Raw genomic sequence first — 25,350 nt, forward strand, 5'->3', positions numbered from 1 at the left:
CAAATTTGGCCATGCTAAAAAAATTAATGTAAGATAATCAAATATTGTTAGATAGCAGATATCCTATACAAGTCAGGTTTTGGAATTGTGCATATGAGGACAGAATGAGAGAATATGGTCTTGAAAGTTTGAAAAATAGATGGAAAATATAGGAGATACAGAAACATGCAAGATCGGAAATTTTAGAGTATACACAGAGGGGATTCTATAGCTTATGGCTGGTAGAAGTACAGCCCAGGGTCATCCCCCAGAAGCTGGCCAGGGATATAGTTAGGAAGCATGTGAGGTTCAGGTTCTTTTTTGGTGGTGTGTGTGGAAAGGACTATCATTAGCTGTTGTGAGTGCATCTTTGGTGAAGGTGTTCAAGGACAAATATGATAGATATGAGTATAAGTATGAGTGTCTAAACTGATCCTTCTTCAATAAGTCCTTGGACTCCCTGGAGAACCATTCTTAATAATATCATTATTCATAGTGATTTGGCCATGAGTGTGGTTACTCAATATGTTTCACCTACTGTTTGTTTTCTTTTCTAGCAATTTAATTTCAGACTGTGTGGACTTGTTTTGCTTCAGGTACTCCCAGTTTTCTTCACCACCACAAAGTAACACTAAACACATCTGGTAGCCCCCCCCCCTTTTTTTTTTAAATATCAATTCCAGATATGAGAGGTTGTGAAACCTATAGTACATCAGTGCCATGTGTAGGTATGGGCAAGAAGATAGAAGGTACCTACTGAAATGTTTTAACTGGATGTTGTAGTCCTTAAGGACTACAACATCCAGTGTGTGGGGAATACAGAATTACTGGATATAAATACAGAAAAAACTGTGTGGGGGAATACAGAATTTCTAGATATGAATAAGCAGCAGCTGCTCATGCATTTATGGATATACAGAGCTAGGTTAGCCAGTTCAACAGAACAGAACAGAACAGCACCTATGAAAATACCTGCAGAAAAGGCACAGAGAGACAGAAATAGTGGTTGGAGTTATAATAATAAAAAAAAAGTAACCAATTATCCAAATCATCCTCTTTTGGATTAGCTTCAAGCATTTTTAGAGTGGTTCATGGTACATTGCCCCATATGCGATAATGATATTCTAAGGTAGGGCATATTTTGGAATTGTACAGTGTTATGAATTGAATTGCACAATTGAGAAACAATGTCTTGAGTGGAAAAGCACATCTAGTTTTTTGGAAGAAGGATGTGATTGGCTTATGCCAGGAGAGGATAGCCCATGGTTAGTAGTTGGAAGGGGACCAATCGTTCGATGCTGTCGGCACACTCTCCCTCAATGAGTCTTTGGATTCCCTGGAGGTGTCAAAATAATAATAATAATAATATCTTGCAAGGAGATCTGGATATTTCCAAAGGTTGTTTTTGCACTGAAGTTGAGAAGGTTATCCTCACTCCACTAAAATATAGCAAGAAAATCAGTATTTATAGATTGATTATAGAAGATCTTCTGGCTTGGATATATGGACATTTACAAACTTTGTTGAATGAAAAAAGAGATGATGAGTGCAGTGTTTGTCAACAAATGTTAGGATTTGAGGTAAGTGATAGAAGATCGTTTATGAATAGGAAAAAGAGTATGGGCAAAAGCACAGAACCCTGCAGTCCTCTGGCAATGGCAGGGGATTCTGAAAAAAGGAAGCGATCCACCATAACGTGAAGTGAATAATCAGAGAGGAAACTGGCAATCTAGTTGCAAAGCAGAACTGATTCACATAGAGGGTAAACCATATGATTGCAATTTCATAAGTAGGCCTTTGTGCCAGACCAAATCCAAAAGCCTTGGAAATATCTAGGATGACCACATTTGTTTCACCAAATCCTTTCAAAAATTCAAAGCTTGGGTTCATATATGGGCGATGATGAGGAGGACATGTTATAGAACAAGAGTGATGGAATCCAATATTGATTATCACTGATTAATTAGCTTGTTTCCAGATGGGAGTTGACTGTTAATGACTTTCACCATAATTTTCAATAGAACTGAGGTGAGTGCAATAGGACAATAGTTGAATGTCTGGCTTTTATCTTGTTTCTTGGGGATTAGTTGAATATAGACTAGCTTCCATGTTGAGAAGTAGATGCCAGATAACAACGAGATATTATAAAGATGATATAGGATGGATATTAGTTAAAACACAAGTTTTAAGCACAATGGGGGATACCACCAGGATCAGAAGCCCTGTTGTCATCCAGCTATTCAAGATTTTTCTGGTGTCTTACTGACAAAAGATTAAAAGTGCAATGCAGGGTGCAGTTCTTGGTAATGCCGGGAGTAATTTGCCTTGATCAGAAATGGTGGAGTTGAAGGAGAAGAATGATACTGGAAGGCTGGCCTTGTTTTTGGCGAAGTTACAATGGTGCTATCCAAATGTGAGAGAGGCGGAAACATGGAAAAATGTACTGTAATATGTAATATGTGAATATGAGTAATCTGCAAGTTAATATCATTGTTATCTGATAGGCTGATAATAATATGAGAAACAGATAACAAAAATGAAAGATCTGCACAATGACAGAATTCATCTTACATCTCACTAAAATATCAGTCAATTCTGATCCTAATTTTTTTTTTTTAAAGATGATATAGGATTAAATTTTTTGATAATTAAATCCCACAACCATTCTTAATGTGTTAGTGCTATACATAGGATATAAGTCCATTGAACTATGGTTTCTGAACATCTTTAGTATGACGAAAAATTCATACCAATTCTCTGTGCTGATTACATAGTACATTTTATTAAAGCATATGCAGAACTACATAACAGGTAACCTGTTTCTGACATTTTCACAGCAATCTATAATGGTTTAAAAAAAAAAAAAAAAAACTGAAGTATGGAAAGACAACAGAAAAACAGTACAGACATAAGAAAGTTAACAGATGTTTAACTTCAACTTTGTGATAATGATGTATGTACTGCATACATTGGAAAAAAAGAGAGACCATCAAAATAATCTTAAATTGATGATGATGTTCAATAAATGGAAAGCTTTGAAAAAATTTATGTTATATCTGGATATATGCCTAGAGTTTGAAAAACAAATAGTGCATGAGTAAAATGGATGTGTAACCTTCCGGAAGTAATATCATGACAATAAGGATGAGAGGCGTTATGAAATATATAAAGTGCAAGCAAGAAATATTAAGAGTCACATGAAAAGCTAAATTGGAGTATGAAAAGAAGTTGGCTGCACGGACTAAAGGCAACCCAAAAATTCTTTTGAGTTGCCTTATCATTTTATCATTATATTGCAAGTAAAAGAGAGACAATGTGGAAGAATAACTTTAATGAATCCAGATGGTACACACGTGTCAGAAGCAAATGAGACTGTTTAATTAACAAGTGTTCACTTAGCTGGTGTTCACTCTATCAATCTAGTGTATGCAATATGATATACAGGACTAGAGCCTCTGCAGCTCGGTTGATATAGACGAAGCCCGTTGGTCAGTAAGACCTGGGTTCAATTCCCATTCATGATGTGAGGAACCTTTATTCTGGTCTCTTTCAGCTAAAAGGTGAGTTAGCTGGCCTAATACGGAGGTAGAGGGTTTTTCCATCTGGAAACTCAGGTTTTTTGTCCCTCAGAGCAGGCAAACCGTTACTTCCCAGTTGTAGGTCTGCTTCGTCAGCTATGTGCCGGTCCAAAGCCCTGATAAAATGGGGAGAAGGGTGGAAGCAATGGTGAATTACCCTGTAAAAATCTCACCAGAAATATTCTGTGGCAAGAATACTTGCTTACAAAGTTATCGTCGGATGACTGAAAGGTTAAATCATCATACAGAACTACCAGTACACTGCATGAAAAGGAAGTTCCAGAGCAGCTGCATAATGTGGATAAGAATTCCGCAATAGGGACAGATGGGATATCAGCATGTATTTAATGTTCAAAGTAACTAGGCCCTTGACATGTTTGTATAATTTGAAACTTAGCTATAATAAAAAAAAAAAAAAAAAAAAAAAAAAAATCCCATGATATGATAATCCCAACATACAAGGATAGTGCAAACATTGATGTGTCTAACTATTGACTTAGTATCTGTGGAGTGACTGATGAATTTAAAGAAGTTCATATTAACTCATATAAAAATGTGGGTGACAGACAATCAATACTTTAATAACTTGACATATGGGAACGTAAGACATGATAATTAATAAATAACATAAAACATGTTTAATTTATGTATGTATTTTTATCAGTATAGAAGTTTCACCATAGTGTCAAGAGCATCTTCAGTATGACTTTCAAATTAAACAACATGAATAAAAACTGGTATATTCAACAATGACACATGCAAACTGCAAATACGTGATGTAGAGCATCATGGTCTAATTATATTAGGGTTCTAATAAAAATAACATTAACAATAAAAAAATAATATAAGTTAATTCTGGAATTTGTGAAGAACTATTTCCCATAAGAGGGATAATTTAAGTCCATCATTTGGTTGATGTAGCAAGGTCACACAACTCGCTTCGTATAAATGTTTCAAGAGATTATTATTTTTATGGAGAACCTTAATTTTCTTCTAAAGAACTGTTTAGTAGTGATAGTATGATCCATAAGTTCTGATTGCTCTGGCTCATGGAACTTAGCATAGTCTAAATGTTCATTATAACACACAGCTGTAGATCTACATGTTTGGCCAAAATACGACAATCCACAATGGCAAGGAATATGATACATTCTAGGGTAAGCTGAAGGCAGAAGTTTATCTTTAGTTGAGCCTAGAAAAGTAGATATCTTGTTGAGAGAACATAATGACACTTGTAAAGGCCAATGGATCAAAGTAGTTTGGCCATCTGAGACACCTTGGAGACAGGGAAGATGACAAGGAATGTCTATAATTATTAATTATCTTATTTGCATATGATTCAGTAAAGCCAATAGTAAGGAAGGTGGACTTGATGCAACTTATTTCTTGGGAGAGCAGCAATTCAGTGAAGCAAAGCATGTGTGCTTAATGCACTCAAGTCTTAATGGTGCTGGATTGTTGACAATTATGATGGTGTGAAAGAGGATGAATGTAAAGTGCAGTATGTGTTTTCTTTCTGAATACTGAGAAGTGAAGGCTACCATCTGGTTGATGAAGTAATAGGTCTAAAAAGGCAATCTGATTGTTCTTTTGTTGATTGTTGAATATACCTTTCTGTTCTTGTTGTTTAATTTGAAAGTCATACTGAAAATGCCCTCAATACCAGGGCAAAAATTTTATACTAATAAAAATACATAAGTTAATCCATTTTATGTTATTTATTAAGCTATACTTTACAAGGAACAGCATGGGTTTACCAAAGGGAGGTAATATCTTAGTAATTTGCTAATATTTTTATTATTATTATTACATGATACCTCCAGGGAGTCCAAAGACTCATCGAGGGAGGACACCTACTCTGCCTCCACGAACTACAACGAACTGCAACTACAACAACGCTATCTACCATCCACCACCACTAGTATTTTCACAGGCAATCACAAACATCCATGACTATGGTGGGATTCGAACATGCAGCCTTTTGGCTGGAGAGTGGATACACTTACCACTCGGCCAGCCAGGCCAGGTAAAAATTTTACAATTTTTACAATAATGTTACAGCTGAGTTGAAGAAAGGGAATGGATACACTGATATTGTTGTACTATGCTAAAGCAATTGACAGGATACCAAATGAAAGGCTGTTGCACAAATTGGAGAATATGAGATTGGAATATAATTGATTTGGATAAGTCCATTGCTGACAAATGAGTATCAGTGCATGGACTACTGTTGTTCAATCTACACATTAATGACATTGGTAAGATCTGACAGATGCTCAGCTGTTTGCTGGAATGCAAAGATAGGCAGGGCAATCAGAAATGGTACTGAATACATGTCACTTACAAAATGATTTGAATAGGCTAAAACTTCGGACAAATGATAATGGCAATCAATTCAACGTTAGTAAGTGTAAAGTAATCCACTGTGGCATGATTTCCATTGGCATATTATATCAGTGGAATTAAGCTTAGAGAACCTGAGGTTAGGAATCCTGATGTTATTATGGTGGATAGGAATTTGAAGTTCAAAGATCACATAGCAGAAGTTTCAAATACAACTCAGAGAATATAAAATTTGGTCTCCTGGGTTCTGAGGGATGAAGAAGCAGTGTAAATTTCAAAGAAAAGTTACAAAGATGATATTAGGATTATGGAATATAGATTATGAGAACAGATTGATGAGAGTATGCAGTCTTGTAAACAAGAGAAAGAGGTGTGATATGATAGAGATCTATAAACTTCTAAAAGAGTATTATAAGATATCAGCTGATGAACTTTTTTTGTTATATGGAAGGTGGGAGGGGAGAAGAAGGGAGCTAGATTTTTCTCTCACAGAACAGTAAGTGGAACAGTGCCTGTTAAAGTATTTAAGTGCATCTAGTGTGAATGAGTTTAACAGAAGGTATGACAGCTGGTCATACCTTCTGAAGGTATGATGCATGGCCTCCCCTTGATGAGTCCCAGGATCTCTGGAGGTCTTTAATGATGATAACTATATACAATTAAAAGGAGGTAAGGAAAAGAAGTGTACTACCTCACCGTCCCCCTTTGTATATATATATGAACAATGTTGTTTGTACTATTATTACAAGAAATAAATGCTGGTTTAAAACAAGTGTACCAAATTATTTCCAGTGTTATTTCTACCTTTAATGAATCAGTACTCATGAAGTGTACACTCCATAAAAACTCATTTTGCTCATACTTACTTAACACAATGTCCAATTAAATGGAGACCAAGATGACGAACAACATCAGTGTTATCTTTTGAAGCAAGATAAAATCCACAAGGAGCACACAGAGGAGACTTTTCCTTTACATCTTCACAAAGCTGGAGAAAAAAAAATACAATTTGACTAATTAATGTTATAAGCTTTAAAAACAGACAGCCACCTCCCCTTTAATTTAATGACCATGAAACAGGACTAGAGTTGGATGAAGGAATTTTGCAGGCTACATCAGGTATAAATTGTGAATAAAATTAGGGATGTGCTGAATCATGATCTGGTCAAAGTATACTGAATTAAATTTCATCAACAAATGTAAAAAAAAAATCAGGCTAACACCTTTTTATTCCCATATAGGGAGTAGGCGAGGCCGTTTAGCCCTATTTAACGTTTGGAGACTGAGTGGGCAGTTCAATCTCCACTGGTACCAATCAGAGATAGCTGGCCCACTATCACTAATTAAGCGGCACACAGTGAAGAGAGACGGCTCAACAAGTGCCGACATCTCGTGGTCCCTAACCCTAGCACAATATATTTAATGTCTGAAATAATGTGGGTTCTATGGTCGATTTTCTTGAGTTTATGGGACGAAAAACCCAAGTTTCCGGTCAAGCTGTGGTGTGTAAACGCCACATCCACTGAGCTACACAGTTGTTTAAAAAAATATGCTCATTAAAAATTTATAAACATTTTTTATCAGCATATTCTTTTTTTTCAAAACTTTTTTTATATTTTTTATAAAATTTAATTCAGCACTCTTTGGCAGAACATTCAGTACTTCAGTCAAATTGCAGAATGAAGAAAGATTGAAAAATATATAATAATAATTACTTAATTATGTAACCACATGAAAATGAGAAAATAAAAAGAATCACCCTTTTTTCGTAACCACACACACAGGAAAGTTTTGAAAAAAGACTAAAGCGTTTAAGAGAATCTGTGTCATCAGAGTTGCCTTAACTTGCACTACTTAAAAGACATTGCAGTGCCTAAGCACCCGTATATTTGCCTTCTATTAGTGCATTTTTTTTTTTTTTTTTTTTTTAATTTCACTGGCCTGACAGCTATTTCAAATTGGTTCTCATCAGAGATCAGGAAGAAACTTTAAGAAGACAATAATTCTCATTCATTACCAAAGCAGTCCTATGTCAGAGTTGCATTTTTCACAAGTGAACTGCAGTTTATAAGGGTAATTATCAGAAGACCTATAAAAGTCTTGGCATTACAAAATAAATAGGCCATGTGGAATAGATAGACTTTGTTTCACCTGCAAAGCTTAAAATACTTACTGTCTGCCCTTCTTAGAAATAATTTGTCAACCCCAGGTCTATAATTAGAATGAACAGTTTGAAACACCTATCAGGCTAGTGAAACATAATCAACGCACTAATAAAAGGCAAATATACAGGCTCCTGTGCAAAGTTGGTGTCTTAAATATAATGAAAGCCAACTGATGGAGAAGGCTATGTTTTCAAAAGCTCCTGGTAAATTTCCGAAACTTGATGATTCTTTCTATATTTGGTTATAAAATATTGCAGGATCCATAACATTCTCCATTTCAAGGGAATAAAACTGCCATTAAATGTATACAAAACATTTATTTAAAAAACAATACAGCATATAAAGTTAGGAATATTGCACTTATTTCCTCAAATAACAAAATAAAAATATTAATAGAACTTTACTTTAAATTGTTAAAAATAGAGAATAATTATGGATTTATTAATCATAATGAATTTATGATGTAGAAAAGGGAACTTTTTGACATTTTTGGGAGAAATCTATGCCTGGTTTAATATACATTTTGGAAAAAAAAAACACTCTTTCAATGCTTGGTAAATGGCACCACAACAAGAAATTTTCTATGAGAACTTGTACTATGGAATAAATTTACTTATTAGCCTTGGAAATTCTCTCTCTTTTTTTTTTTTTTTGAAAAACTGAGAAGCCTGTTATCCAATGCATCCATAATGTAATGCTAAAATTTTGCTTCTGATCTTACTTGTTCTTGCAATTGTGGTTTGATATTTCAATTTAATTTTGTTTTAAAAATTCATCACTATGTTTGTGTTTTTATATGATTATTACTTTTTTTTTAACTAGATATTTTGTTGCATGCATATTTTACATTGTGCAAATTCTGAATATTCATGTAAATTGGAACAGGAAATAAACAGGAAATTTCAAAATATCGCATTTTTGATTATGCCAAAACTGTACCATTTTTCAATATTTTAAGACAAATTTTAATACTTCGTACTATAAACACAATTTTTAAGACTGCAAAACAAACCAAAATAAATACACCAAAGTATCTACAATAAATGACAAGCCTTTATACAAAATAAGTGAATGCTTTTCCTGAATGGTTGTGTTTGTTTTGATGAATGTAACAGGAATTTTTCTGCTTCAGTCAGATGAATACCTAATCTTTCTATTTCTTAATATTTGAAAAACATGCTGAATCAGTGGAATACTGAAGCAAAACTGAAATTCGCACATCCCCAATTAAAATGCCAACTATTGAATTAATAATTTTTGTCATAAAAACAAAATTGACATAAAGCACACTGTTTTTGTTAACTCACAGAACGACCTCATTTGTTTTATCGACACTTTTGCTGAATATATTATATATACAAACATATACAGTATGCAATAGCTTTAATGGAACATGTGCACTAGACATATTAAAATAACTTTCAGGGTTTGCACATGAACAAAAATTATATAGAATTTATTCAAAAACTCCAATATATTTCAACATTACATTGTCAGGGAGATAGACTATAGATTACATTCAAAAGCTGAATCATAATAATGAGCCATAAATTGCATATATTAGCTCTTATCTCAGTTGCTCATAGGGTTTCTGGGAACCCCATAACTCCAATTTTGCTGAAAACGGAGTTAATATCATTCGCATATGTAAAATTTTATGCTCTATCGTTTGAGAAAATCCTCTTTCTCCTATGAGGTATAGTGTTGGAGTTATAGTCTTGGTCAATTTTCACTAAGTATAAAAATGACATTTATAGCCAGGGAAAAGTCTTTAAAATCACTTTGTGGATTATCTCAGAACTTTTACATAATTACTCACAGCCTGTTATACAGGGAAAATCCTGTAGGTCCATGAACACTAGTGATAATTTTCTAAATAAAGTTGTAATATTTTATTATTTCACAACAAAACAAGAATTAAACAGGCTATTATGCAATAAAAAATACAATTTGTATCTCAGTTGTTTTTTTAATCTTGGATTGGTGCTTGAGTATTAATGTTTACTGCTTAAGAGTTTCACTCCGTTTATGTTTAAGGAAATGGTGAACTGTCAAATACTTCCATCAAAAGGGACAATTCATTCTAGTTATATTATAATAATATGGGTGAGTATTTTTTTTTTTTTATCTAGTTTCATGTGATTTCTGTAAAGAATTGTGATTTTCAACTTATTGACATTCTGAGGGAATGTTATAACATAGTTCTTATGTTTGCGTTTCAGAAAATGCTACTTGGGCAAAACTTTCCACAGAAGACGATGATACATGGAATATAACTGAATTAAAACCCCTGTCGGTTGATGAAACATTAGATGTGATGTTCCCTATGGAACTAGATTTTTTCAGACTTTCAGATGTTAATCCTGACTACAATCCATGTATGTATAGGTCGTCTTCGACAAGTAAGTCTATAGCAGTTATGTTTTTCTAATTATGTATAAGTTGATATCACTGAAGATCTGTAAAGTAATGAAGGTCCTGTAGCAAAAATGTCCCAGTCATACTTAAGTAAAAACATGGGTTCTAATTATGGTAGTATAATAGTCATTGTGGTCTCCCTTCCATCAGTTGTAAAATCTCTACTTACAGATTTTCCTTTCCATTCTTTATATAGGGTTGTTATTTATAAACTTAAATCCTTATGTAATAGAATTAATTTACGAATTCCATCATTTCTAAAGTTAAAATTTATAATCATGTAATATTATAATTATGTTTATAATTTATAAACATAATTACATAAATGTGATCATCCAACTTTCAGGTTGGATGATCACATTTATGTTATAAATTGTATTTTTATAGATTCAACTGAAGAAGCTATGCCAAGAAAAGTGAATAACAGAAATGTTTCAAACCAGGATGATGGTGATGGTAAAGCAGTTGCTGCAACCTTGTACAATACAGCTAACAGTAACCAAGATGAGAATGAAGAAAAAGAAGAAAAGAGTGCTGCAAGAGTTCACCAAGAATGTTCAAAACCTCCTAAGAAAGGTAGGTAGAAAAAATCTGACCCAAGCAAATGGAAATGTAATTTAGAGAAAAGGACATGCAGTGAGGGACTACTTTATACAATTAAGAAAAAGAAAGACCTGCTAAAGCCCCAAAACCTGTCAATTGTTATTTGTATCGCTATAAGTGTGCAGAAAATATATCAGAAGAGAAAAGGGTGAAGATTTGTGTGATTAGTGGAGACTGGCAGATTATAAGAAGCAAAAAGATTTTATTCTAAAAACAGTAATCAGTTCAAGTCCAGAAAGAAGATCAACAAAAGGTAACGACCAACAACGTGGGGTGTCAAGGACATATTTTTTGAGGTAAATGGAAAAAATATTAGAGTGTGTCAGGCATTCTTTCTGAAGACCCTGTGTAATGATGTGGTTATAACTCTTTTAAGCATAAAAGTGATAGTGGTGTTTTTGCTGGAGAAGATAAGAGAGGGAAAACTCCACCAGCAAACAAAACAAATCCTGAAATAGTGGCAGATATTAAGTGGCATATTGAAAGTTTTCCAAGGGTTGAATCCCATTACTGCTGGTCATCGACCAAGAAGTAATGGGATTCAACCCTTGGTACTCTGCACAGTTAGCCTAGTGGCTAATGCGCTTCACAACCATATGCCTGGGGAAGGAGTGTCCTAGGTTTGATACCTGTCGACGACATGAGGAGCTTAAGGATCTTCCTCTGCCATAGCCAAGTTAGCCGGTCTTGGGTGTGGACAGCAGGGTTTTACCCCCAGTTTATCTGGGGTTTTTCATCCCTCAAGCAGGCAAACTGGCCCCATGAACACACACACGGATACAGTCAGGAATACTTAAGACAATCCCTCCAGCCATAGGTCTGAACTGTCAGCTATGCCAGTCCCGAGCCCGGATAAAAATGGGGGGGGGGGGGGGGGGCGGAATTGAGGTGGTGCCGTACCTCCCTGTAAAAGGGGCTCACGGCCGTTGAATCACCATACGAAATGAATGAATGAATCAACCAAATGTGAGTATCTAGATCCTACTTTGAATATTAGTAGGATGTATGATTTGTATAAGATGAAGTGTAAAGAAAAATAATGAAAATTGTACTGTGTCCCTGTTAACCTACAGATGAATTTTTGTACCAATTATAACTTAGCATTTTTCAAGCCAAAAAAAAAAACACCAGTGCCAATGTGCTTCACTTTTGAAACTCCCGAAAGAGAGAAAAAGAGTTACCTTGAAGATGAATACCAAGCACATTTAAAAAGGAAGGAAGAATGTAACAGTGCCAAGACATTTGATAAAGAGAGAGCCTCTAAAGAACCTGACTTTGTATCAGTGACCTTTGACCATTTGCTTACATATCCTTTTCATTAATTGCCAATAAATGTAGTTGTATGTTCAAAAATGCTGTATAAATGATATATTTCAATAAAACAATGTTGTAAGAAATATATGTTTCAAAAAAATAATTATCACTTTGATATTTAGATTTTTTTTAGAAACTTCAAAACTTGAACTCAGTTTTTCTCAAAACTTTGCAAAATGGAGTTATAGAGTTTTCCCAGAAACCCCACATTATGATATTACACTATTAGATTTCAAAGGAAGAGTTGCAGTTAGCTACATATATAAAAATTATTTAAAATAATTATTAATGAATGAATCAAATGAATTTATAAAAACTTATGAACAATTAATAGTGATCACTCCCAAAAATTTGAATGTTTGGCATACAGTCTGATCAGTTCAGGTTTGGACGATTTCATAGTGTTTCACATTTTAAGTAAAAGACGATTTGAATTTGAACTTGCTGGAATGAAGAAATTTTGTCTGGCTCCAAAGAACTCTATGTCTAGTGTCAATAGCATGAGAAGCAAGGTCACTCTTGTCAGATTCCAAACGTGCAAAATGGCCAGTCTGTCCAAAATGGGAGATAACACGAGAAGAGTACTTGAGAGACACCTGGTAAGGAAAGAGATGGTAATGTATCCTTTGTTGATGGCAGGAAGGAAAACAGTTTCCGAGCTGGTTTGAAAGAACCATATAGGTTGAATTTATGAAGAATACTTGCTATTAGCTTCAAAGTTTCTTTAAGGTAGGATACTGAAATCTTTTTCACATCTGATTGTGGTCTGGTTGAAGGATGATAATTATTAATAATTTTTGAATGGTAGTTTTGTTGTAACCATTACATATAAGATTGCTTTTAATTTTATTCAGTTCATCTAACAAATGTGGGATCAGAGAAGCAGATTGTATGAGTTCTACGTACAAGACTTACTAATCTCCATATTTTGTGATGAATAATGGTGGGAGGATGAGAATGTATCTACCAGTAAAGGTTGGTTTCTGATAAATTGAAAAATCAACATGACATATGGGATTACGAATTATGGTAATCATTCGTAATCCCATAACCAACTACCGTGAATCCAATAACCAACTCCCCAAAAAGGGGTTGTTGGTTATTGGATTCATGTTGAATAGTGAACTTGATATGGGAGTACAAGGAGTTTATTTTCTCTAGGAACTGAAGTAACTCTGACTCAGTGTGGATGAGACCAAATTGCAAATATACATTCACCAAAATATAACCATATAAGAGGCTGAGGGAATATAGTATCAAAGAGTTCTTTTTTCTAGATGCTCCATAAAATAATCAGCTAAGGCTGGTGAGATAGGACTGCTCAGTGTTGTTCTTTCTATTTGTATGGACAACTCATTGTGCCATGTAAAATAGTCTGCATTGATTATAAGCTTAAATAGGTTGACAATGTCTTCTGGGAAATTGTAAAAACTGAACAGTATCTTGTAGTTATACTATTCACCAACATATCACCACAAGATACTGAACAGTATCCTGTAGTGGTATGTTGAAGAATAGGGTGACCATCAAAAGACACCATAATCTCATTATTAGACAGATACCATAATAATTTGTCCCACAGGTCATGTTGATTTTTCAGTTTATCGGAAGCCAAACTTTACTGGCAGATACATTCGCTAATCCTCCCACCATCATTCATCACAAAAAATGGGTATTATCAAGAGTTATGTACACAGAGCTCGTATGATCTGCTCTTCTGATCTCCTTTTGTTAGATGAACTGAATAAAATGAAAAGCAATCGGATATGTAATGGAAACAAAAAAACTACCATTCAAAAAAATTATTAATAATTATCATCCTTCTGCCACACTACAATCAGGTCAAAAAAATTTCAATACCCTACCTTAAAGGAACCTCAGAACAAATAGCAAGGATTATTTGTAAATTCAATCTATACACTTCTTTCAAACCAGCTCTGAAACTGGCCTTCCTTCCTACCATCAACAAAGGATAGATTGCCACTTCTTTCCTTACTAGGTATCTATCAAATATCCTGTTCATGTTATCTTTCCCTTTTTGTACAGACTATCTGTTCTGCCTTGATTAAAATTGAAGAACATCAAGCATATATTGCATATTTGGAATCTCACAACTCTGGCCTTACTTCTTACACTACTGACACTAGGCACAGAGTTCTCTGGAGCCAGACAAAATTTCTTCATTCCAGCAAGTTCAAATTCAAATCGTCTTTTACTTGAAATGTGAAACACTATGAAATCGTCCAAACCTGAAACGATCAGACTGTATGCCAACATTCAAGTTTTTGGGAGTGATCACTGTTAATTTTTCATAAGTTTTTTCATCATCATCAAATTCCTCACATTTACCCTCAAGAGGTGTACAGGATATGATAGTACTACATGAAAACTTTACATCATTACTAACTTCCTATCTACAATTTTCCTCCAAATCAGTCTGTTACTTGTCAAGACTCCAACATTATCAGATCTTATATTTCTATCGTCTAAGGCACTTTGTACCGTATCAATCCACCTATATCTTGGTCTTCCTCTGGGTAGTTTTCCTGCCAACCTGGCAGAGAACACTTGTTTGGATAATTTTTCCTCGCCCATTCTGTTTAAGTGACCATACCACCTGAGATTAGCTCTGCTAACGCATTCCTGGATGCTGACAATGTCAAGTTCTTTCCTAATATCCTCGTTTTGAATATGATATTGCCATTGATGCCATCTATTCATGCCCCCTAATCTTTCTCAGGACTCTCATATCAGCGGTCTCTAGTCTTTGGTCAAGTGTTTTACTTCTGACCCAGCTCTCAGATCCATAAGTTAAAATTGGTTTGAACACTGTCTTGTATACAGCTAATTTAGTGTTTTGACTATTTTCTCTCTTATTCCATATAAATTTATTCAATTGACTTCCTACCATACCAGCTTTATTGATTCTGTTGTCTATTTCCATATTTAATTTACCATCTTCACTAAAAATCATGCCCAAGTAGTTGAAATGTTTTACTTGTTCTATAGGTTCTCCATTCACAATGCAGCTAATATTTTCAATGCTTCTGCCTATTTTCATCATCTTTGTCTTGTTATTGCTGACCTTCATACCATATCTATTACAACAGTTATTCAATTTAGTCAGGGAATCTTGTAGGCTTGTAGCAGATTTATTTAGAAGTATAACCTCATCTGCATAAAGTAAGGAGCTGACATTAATATCTCCAATTTTGATATCGGGTTTAATACCACTTTCCTTCATAATGTAATCCATATAGATAATGAATAACAGAGGTGATAATGTACATCCTTATCTGACACCAAATTTAACATTAAACCATCTTCCTGTACTTCCTTCAATTCTAACTGCTGACTTACAACTCAAATAAAGACTAAGTATTGCTTGATATAATGATCCACTGACACCATACAACTGTAGTGTTTTGAATAGCTTCTCTCTTGGCACCTTGTCATATGCTTTTTCCAGATCTATAAAACTTAAATACAGATCTTTGTTATATTCCCATGACTTTTCAACTATTTGTTGTAAAGTGAATATCTGATCCTGACAGCCTCTATTTGGCCTGAATCCAGCTTGTTCCTCACCAAGCTTCTCTTCCACAATTCTTCTCAACCATTTCTCAAGTATACTGGCATAAATCTTACCAGGAACACTCAGTAGAAAAATACCTCTGTAATTCTCACAATCAGTTTTATTTCCCTTTTTATACATGGGCACTATGAGAGTTCATCCTTCTGTCCAGGCCCTCTGAACTATGCAGTGTAGCCACTGTAAAATCTTTATACCACCATACCTGAGCATTTCTGGTCTAATATCATCTACTCCAGCTGCCTTTCCACATTTCAGACTTTTGATGGCTTTTTCTACTTCAAGCACATGTATTCTTGGTTGCATGCCTGGTCAGTGTTTTTTATCACTGTGCTGTCATCACTGCTAGTTTCATTTAGCAATTTTTCGAAGTAATTACTCCATACTTTAAGGATATCTTTTTTCTCCAGTTTTCATATCACCTTTATCATCTCTAATTTTTTTACAGCACTCTCTTTCCTCCATTTCTGAGCTTCTTCAACAACCTCCAGAATATCTTGCCACCTCTTGATATTTATTTTCAATGTTCTTACCAAAGTCTTCCCATGACTTTTGTTTAGCTAGTTTTACACAGTGTTCAGCTTTCTTACATTTGTCTCTGTATTCTCCAAGAGCCCAAGCTGACTTATTTGCCACGAACTTTTGATATGCTTTCTTCTTTTCCTTCACTGCCTCTTTAACTTCCTATGTCCACCAAAGAGTTCTGATTTTTCTATCATTGCAGACCTCACCACATGCCTCTCTAGCAGAATCAATCAATGTTTTCTTCGGAGTTTGCCACTGAATCTCCAAAGGTTTGATTCCTGTTCTCAAACTCTTTCATTTTTTCTTCGATAACCTTTGTGTATTTTAGTCTACAGTTCACATCTGAGAGCTGCTCACCTTTTATTCATTTTAAAACTTTCTTACATGTTATTCTTTTCAATATGAAATTCAATTTTATCCTGCTTAAGACTAAATGGTGATCACTTCCAATTTCAAATCCTCTGTACACTCTGGTGTCCTGCACCAGAGAGAAAACATCACTATCAACAATAATATAGTCAATGAGACTTTTCTTATTCCTTGCCTCTTCTCGCCATGTGAATTTGTGCACATTTTTATGTTGGAAAATGGTGTTAGTAATAACCAGTCCATGTCCTGAGCAGAAATCCAACAAGTATTTGCCATTATTATTAGCTTTGCTCTTTTCTCCAAATTTTCCCAAAATATTTTTGTATGTCTCACAATCATTTCCTACTCCTATTTAGATTCCCAACAAGGACCATTTTTCATTTTTCGTTGTGTCAGTTGTTTTTTCTAAAGCCTCAAAAAATTCCTCCGCTTCTACCTTAGGAAAACCTTCTGTGGGACCATAGGCACAAATAAGTCTCATTGCCCAGTTCCCCATTCTGATATTTGCCCACATCACTCTACTTGAGACTGCCTGCCATTCAAGAAGATTAGCCTATTATTTAGTGGTGAATACTATGGCTACCCCTTCTTTTCCTTGATTGTTATTGCCCGAATATAACATTTTGTATTTATTGCTCAGAAAGAGCTCACCAGTTTTGGTCTTTTTTGTTTCAGTCACCCCCTATTATGTCGATCTGGTACTTATTTAATTCCTCAGCTAGCTCCATTTCTTTGCCATTCAAGCTTCTTATGTTGATAGTACCGATCTTCAATTCTGATGATATTGAGTTGGGTGTGTTTTAGGATTTGTTCCAGTAGGTGACTTTCCACTGTTCGCCCTGGTTCCCTGGCGAAAACAAATCTCTGGCACGAGCAAGCGAGTGTTTTTTTCTCGGAAACTTGGGTTTTTCATCTTAGAAACTCAAGAAAATCAATCGTAGAACCCACATTATTTCAGACAGTAATGTATCATGTTAGGAATTAGGTACCAAGAGATGGCAGCATTTGTTTGCTCGTTTCTTCATCAGTACGCCTATAATTAGCGATAAACATGGGCTAACTATCTCTGATTGGCTACCGGTGGAGATTGAACTACCTGATGAGTCTTCAAAAGCTAGATAGGGTTTAAAGGCCTGGCCTACTCCCTATAATGTAATAAAAGTTGTCAAACTTATTATTCTATTATGATTATGGTTTCCACTTTTTGATTATTATTTTTTTTTTTTTTAATTTGCAAACACCAGGACCAGTTATTTTTCCATCCAGAATAATGTTCAGTAAAACTATCAACAAGCAGGCCCTGATTATTCGACAAAAGTAAAATATAAGCAAGCAGGCAAGGGGTTGAGATTTGGTGATCACAGAGTAGTAGTATGCAATGTCAGTCAGATAAATGTGGTTTAATGAAACCACATTTCATAGTCAAGACTTTTCACAAACAACCAAAAATTTGCTATGATCAGTTATTTCAAATTACTCTATTTTTATTTTTTTTTTGTACATGTGAATCCCACCCATGAAAGTTTGGAAATCTATTGCACGATAGTCTCATAAGTAGCTAATTATCTACACCATACAACCCATGGTCTACACTACTTAATCCTCCATCTACACGCTATCCCACCTGTCATCCGCAAATAGCATTTTTTTTGTACTGAAATGGGACTTCCTCCCTCTCCCCAAATACCCCCTTCAAGCTTTCAATAAGCTCCTTTTCTGTTATTCTGGTTTACAGCCAAAGCAACTAAGGCTATGACAGCGGTGTATTATGCTTATTAATGGCATGTATTCAGGTTTTCCTGTTTACATTGTAGGATTATTATAAAACCAAGTTTCATGGAGGAAAACCCCTTCAACTTCTGTATTAGAATGGCTAACTTATCTCCAGCTGAAAAGCATTTAGAAAAGCCTTTATCAGACATGATAGTTAGAAATAGAATGCAATGGATATAGTATTTTCAGGAAGGGTGCAGGCTAATGATAGCAGAAATGAATCAAAAAAAAAAAAAATTGAAACAGATGATTGCTGTTGTAGGCCAAGGAATGTAAAAGAGAATGTGGATGGCATGTATTAGCAAATTAGAACAGATAAATACAAGGCAAGCAATTATTATGGGGATTTTGCCCATTGGGATATAAACTGGAAGGAGGAACAGTCACAGAGAGTGATGGAAATGGAATGTATATAGCTGCTATGAGATAATTACTTTAGACAGCATGTAACGGAGAGGACTATGCAAAAGTACTGGATCTGGTGATGGCTTCAGAGAACTTGGGTATACAAGGTATACAACATTGCCACCTAATGGATAGAATGATCATTCAGCCTGGACCTAGAATACTGCCAAACATATAGAATTTTCAGTTAAGAAGGGATAAATGTAGAATTACAAAGTAGATGATTAAGACAAACTGATGGGTCGGCCTGGAACAGTGAATAGGAAAATAGTTAACAGATGTTTAAAGAAAGTGGTATCAGACCATATACTCAGAGTCAGGAGGATAAAACAGGTAGGAGTTGGATGGATAAATAGCATCAGTGAGTAGGCATTGCAGATAAGCAGATTACAAGAGGAAGCTAGCTAATCAGATCAAAGAAAAACCGAATGAAAAGTCAATGGAAGAAACCTCAATAATTTCTCATTGATTATGTGATTAATTCTCATTACATACTAGCTTCCTCTCAAAATCTGTTTTGCCTTCTTTACCATATTGGTCAAGCTTCTTGCTGCTTTGTACTTTCATGAGCTTGCTGATTATGCAAGCCCATGAGTTACATAATGCTATATTTATATAATGTTCAGAGCTTTTTCTGTGAACAACAACTATGGAAAATAACTTTAATAAGTGCTGATGACAGGGAGGTTACAAGAAAACAAAATATTTCAGCTACTGTTACCTCTTATCAGTAATAAGATGGACGAGTTTGTGGCATTGGTTAGGGCAACCTCGCCAAAAGTTATAGACATCAGTGACACTTGGCTAACAGTAGATGACATAGTTACAGGGATGGAATGTGATGGATTTAGTATTTTCAGGAATGATAAAGTAGGCAGGACAAGGGGTGGAGTACTGCTGGTGATAGCAGATGAATCACAGCGAACAAGAGTAGGAGTCAGTTGGGCAGATGGCAGTGTGTTTGAGTCAATCTGGTGTGAATTAAGGCCGATAGGACAAAATATTAAATTGGTTACTGCTATAGGCCATGGGGCACCAGGATGATGTGGAAGACATGTATCAGCAGATTAGCATAATGAGTGCAAATCGAGTCATTATTATGGTGGGGATGGGGACTTCAACTTCAGAGACAGACAAAACAGCTCTGCTGCATAAAGGAGACTCTACGATAGAATTAACAAATTACAGACCAAGTATCTTGTGAGTAATGATGGTTAAAGTATTAGAGAAGTTTGCTTGAGAATTAAGCAATGCATGGACAGGATAATTTATGAGAAACACAGTTTTGTGAAGCCTTACCTAAGTAATTGGCTCAATTTTCATAATAAAGTGACAGAAGTTGGATAACAGAAGTTGCTTAACAGTGCTACTGCTGAAATTTGCAAAGCCATCTGACACGACATGATATGACATGAGAGTCTGTTATATAAAATGGGACAAATTGGGTTGGATATGAAGCTGTATCCCAAGCTTCATCATGTCAGATTGTTTCCATATACCCAAGAGCAGTATATGGAAACAATCTAGGAGAAGATAGGCAAGTCACTGCTATTTAATTATATTTCAATGATAAAGGGAATGTTTTATGGTGAAATATACGGTTGTTGAGTTGAATAATTAAGAACTTTTCTGATACACAATTCTTGCAGCATTAAATTGATTCATTAACATTTGCCTCTAGATCAGATAAATGTTCTAGAGGCAAATGTTAATGAATCAATTTAATGCTGCCAAACGCAAAGTTATGCATTCTAGGCTGAAGGCTATAGACTACATAGAGGAGCTTGTTAAATCAACAAATGGTTGATTTAACAGTAGGGATAATGACAGCATGTTTAGAGGCCATATCACCAAGTTGATTAAGACATCAAGTTGGTTAACTGCAATGTTGAAAAGAACACTAACTTGCAGGAATAAGGATGTCATTATCTCACTTTACAGAGCCTGCATAAGACCACACCTGAGCTATTATATTCAAATTTTGTCACATGGATATGGTGAAGATAAGGAAACTCAGATGGACTGGAAATATACTGAAGAATTATGGCCTGAGTTTGAGAAACAGAAAGAGAGAGGGGAGATAAGATACAAACAAAAGCTAGTAAGGGACTCTTACAGTATAGATATTCTGGGGAAATTCTGCAGCTCATAGTAGACGGGAGAGGAGAGGAAGGACTTAAGTGGCATACCAGGAAGCTGAGTAATGGTATGATCAGGAAGAATATGAGGTCCAGATTCTTTTCATGACATGCATTTTTAGTGAATTGAATAAATTGCCAATGGATACTAAGTATGTGTCTTTAGTGAATGTTTTGAAAGAGAAATATGATAGGTATCAAGGAATTACACATTCCAGAGCCCTCTGTCAATGAATCTCTGGCTCTGAATGCACCTATAATAATAAAAATGTTTTATGACTGTGTACAGAATTCAATGCAAAATAACAGCATCACTTCTTATAACTCTTTACCAATTGGCAAAATCAGCTCTGAATATTCATTCTTCAAACCATAAGCAATATCATCAACAAATAAGTTATGTAATGATCGAAGAACAGAGAACAGAACTCCATGGTATGCCACTTCGTTATCTAAGATGCCACTCTCCCACACAGAACACTTTTTTTTTTTTTTTTGTTGCTCTCACCCATGAAAGGTTATTTGTAAACCTATAGTACATTTTGTACCATGGATAGGTTAGGGATTTTTTTCTATTTTTATAAATTTCATATATTTTTTTGTATTTTTTATTTATTTATTTTTACATAATCAAGAAACCTTGCTCTAGAGACCAAACATGGAACCTTTTCAAGCCACTTCAGTCCTCCAATAAGTGGGGTGGCAGTCTCACACCAGGCAATGACGTTCATTTCCCACCTAATGCTGGTATCGACCAAATGATTAATTTCCTATTCATCTCATTATCAATTATCCATTCCCATTTACCACAATTTGAACAAACTTTCCATGCAGCAATCTGTGAAATACATTTTCTAAGAAAATATTATCACATGTAAATCCTCTCCCCATCTACATTAGTTGCTATCATATAATGCAAGTAAATTGCTAAACAAAAAATCTCTCTATAATATATATATATTTTTTGTTTCAGTTCAGAATAATTTGGTTTTGGTTTACTATTTTCAGTTTTTTAGTTCATTATTCTGGTTGAGTGCTGAGTGTTTAAACTGTCTCTATGATGTTTATTAATAATGATGTGCATTTTTAACAGTGTAAACAAGTAGATGTTTGTATTATTTTATTTATTTTGTGTAGGTATAAAATGGATATATCTAACAAAGCATTCAAAGATATGTACTCTTTCTCAGCACATATCCATGACTCAAAGACAAACTGGCAATGAGTGTGGTGTTGGTTTGGGTACTGTTAATACGATTTTAAAGAGGTTAAGGGAGACATGTACCTTTTCTCCTGACAGAAAAGGAAAATGTGGGCTAAAAATGAAAACTACACTTACTGAAGATCGTTTACTAGTCAGGAAAAGCAAAATTAATCCAAGATTGTCTACTGTAGACTTAAATAGACTTGGCAGCTAATGGGATTAATATTTCTGACATGGAAGTCTGTCGAAGATTGCTGGAAGCAGGGAGGACTGCCCACAGACCAAAAAAGAAACTATTAATGAAGGCTATGCAGAAAAAGAGGCTCCAGTGGACAAAAGTGTATGAACATTGGACTGTTGAGAAGTGGAAGAAGGCCATATTCTCAGATGAGAGCCATTTCTTTGTCCAAGGAGAGCAATACCCTATGTTCACAAATCAGTGGCTGAGAAGACTTTTTCTGCCCACCTTTAACAAGCTCCTAAACACTGCAAAGTTTGGTAGAGAGAAGAAGAGGTGTTATGATTAAGACATTTAAGCTGTTGAGAGGTAGCTACAGTTGGCACTGGCGAGTTCTTTCGTTTGGTGGAAAAAGGGGAAGGAGCAAGCGCAAGGGGCTGGTCATCCCTAGAAGTTGTGAGCAAGAAGGTAAGGAGTGGTTTCTCTGCATGGAGGGTGGTTGAACCATGGAATGCATTGTCTGATAGAGTCGTGAGAGCAGGAATGGTGAATGAGTTCAAAGAGTGGTATAGGGTGGGCTTCCCACAATGAGTCTTGTGACTACAGAGGTCCTGAATCATCGTCATAATAAAAACAACTATGGAAGGATGACAATGCTGATGTTAGGAAGGTGACAGAAGCAAAAGAAATAGTTGTGTTCCTGAGTGATCACTTCGCCAAAATGTATCATCCAGGTTCCAGGTGGAGATTTTGCAGTTGCTGATGTGACAGAAAGACATGTCAAAACTGAATTAGATTAACAGAAACCTCTCAGCATATTGAAAATTGTCAATCTGAATATAGGAGTAGGCTTGGATGGCATGTCAGCCCAAGTACTAAGTCAACATGCAAGAGAATTGGCATTGCCTCTGATGAGGTTCTTCAATCTGACTCTCAGCTCTAGCACGGTTCGAAGAGATGGAAAGAAGTAAGATAGTTCCATTACAAAAAGATGGCTCCAAGACATAATTAGCAAATTTCAGACCAATTAAAGTCTTGAGTGGTTGTTAAAGTACTGGAAAAATTGGTTAAAGATGAAAGGATAAAGTTTTGCAGTGGCCAAACTACATAATTCAGAGGGCCTGGTCAGAAGGCTGAATTCCCAATGACTGGAATAGAGCAGAGTTTCTCAAATTGTGTTCCATCAAAAATCATCAATAATTAAATTAATATGAGCCAGGAATGGTTTTTTAAATGCTGCACCAAGCTCAAACATGTTTGAAAATCAGGCGCTCCTCATTTTGCATGTGGATTGTGCTATTAATAGTGTGCGCTTAGCTTTACATTGAATACAAGACCAATGATACTCGACACTAACCAAGGTGTTCAGTTAAAATTTCAGGATTTGTGAAGTGTTCCGTCGTAGGAAAAATTTGGGAAACGCTGGTATAGAGCACTCATAGTTCCTATCTATTAAAAAAAAAAAAAAGGGAGATAAAGCTGAATGTGAGAATTACAGAGAAATTTCACTACTAAGTGTTCTAGGTAAGATTAGGAGAAAATTCAAGGAAGAAAAATTTGAAAAACCAGATGGATTCAGGCCAAATTAAAGTTGTGGACCAGATTTTCACTTTACAGCAAAGAGCTGAGAAAACATGGGAATATGACAAGGCTCTGTACATAAGTTTTCTACATCTAGAAAAGCATATGACAAGGTGCCCAGAGAAAAGCTTTTTAAAACACTAAAATTATATCAGGTAAATGAAACATTATGCAATGCAACAGTCTATATTTAAGTTGCAAGTTAGCATTAGAATTGAAGGAAATACAGGAAGATGGTTTCATGTGAAATCAGGTATAAGACAAGGATGCACATTATCTCTTCTCTTATTCTTCATTCATATGAATCACAATACAAAGAATTAACTGTTTGCTTTGTGCAGATGTTGTACTCCTAAACACATCCAGTGTAAGTCTCTAGGATTCTCTAACTAAACTGAATAATAGTTGTAACAAGTTTGGCATGAAAATCAGCAATAAAAAGACCAAAACCATGAAAATAGGCAGAACCACTAAACACATCAACTGCATTCTGAATGAAGAGCCCATAGAATATGTAAAATATTTCAGCTATTTAGGAACAGTTTTTAGTGAAGATGACAAATTAAATTTGGAAATAGACAACCAAATAAACAAAAGCTAGTATGGTGGGTAGCCAACTAAATACATTTATAAGGAATAAGAGAAAAATTAGCCAAAACACCAAACTAGCAATATACAAGACTGTGTGTAAACCAGTTTTAAGTAATGGATCTGAGAGTTGGGTTAGAAATAAAGCACTCAATGAAAGACAAAAAATCACAGATATGAGAGTTCTGAGAAGGATTAGGAGAGAGTGAACAGAGGGCATCAATGGCAGAATCATATTAAAAATGAAGACATTAGGAAGAAGGAACTTGAAATCGTTTGCATTCAAGAATGTGTGAGCAGGGCTAATCTAAGGTAGTATAGTCCCTTCAGCAGAACAGGAGACATAAGATTAGCAAATTAGGTGTTTAATCCTAATATGGCAGGAAAAAGATCCAGAGGGACTGAATCAATCTACCTAGACCTAATATGGTCTAGGTAGGTTGATTCAGTCATAAATACCTCAGAAGAACAAAATGTTTAGATACAACAGTATCTGAGTGCTGACAAGTAATAAACTAATTTTGAGGAAAACTGATAGGAGATTATTAATAATGAAGCTTATTCATATAGTGCTGTTATAGTAGCCTGAACACCTCT

The 25,350-nt window shown here is 35.2% G+C and overlaps 1 protein-coding gene across 1 annotated transcript in view; it reads right to left on the bottom strand.

Annotated features, from left to right (window-relative positions):
• Ranbp21 (exportin-5-like protein Ranbp21) overlaps positions 1-25,350 on the bottom strand; it is a 425,699-nt gene that overhangs the window by 380,348 nt on the left and 20,001 nt on the right. The window contains exon 3 of the mRNA XM_090399635.1: positions 6,767-6,888. Within this exon, the coding sequence (XP_090255761.1) occupies positions 6,767-6,888 (122 nt within the window). The remainder of the gene's footprint in view (positions 1-6,766; positions 6,889-25,350) is intronic.

This window comes from Typopeltis vanoorti, chromosome 10, assembly GCF_054136105.1.
Source record: "Typopeltis vanoorti isolate ZY-2024b chromosome 10, IOZ_Tvanoo_1.0, whole genome shotgun sequence".
Classification (NCBI taxonomy): Eukaryota; Metazoa; Arthropoda; class Arachnida; order Uropygi; family Thelyphonidae; genus Typopeltis; species Typopeltis vanoorti.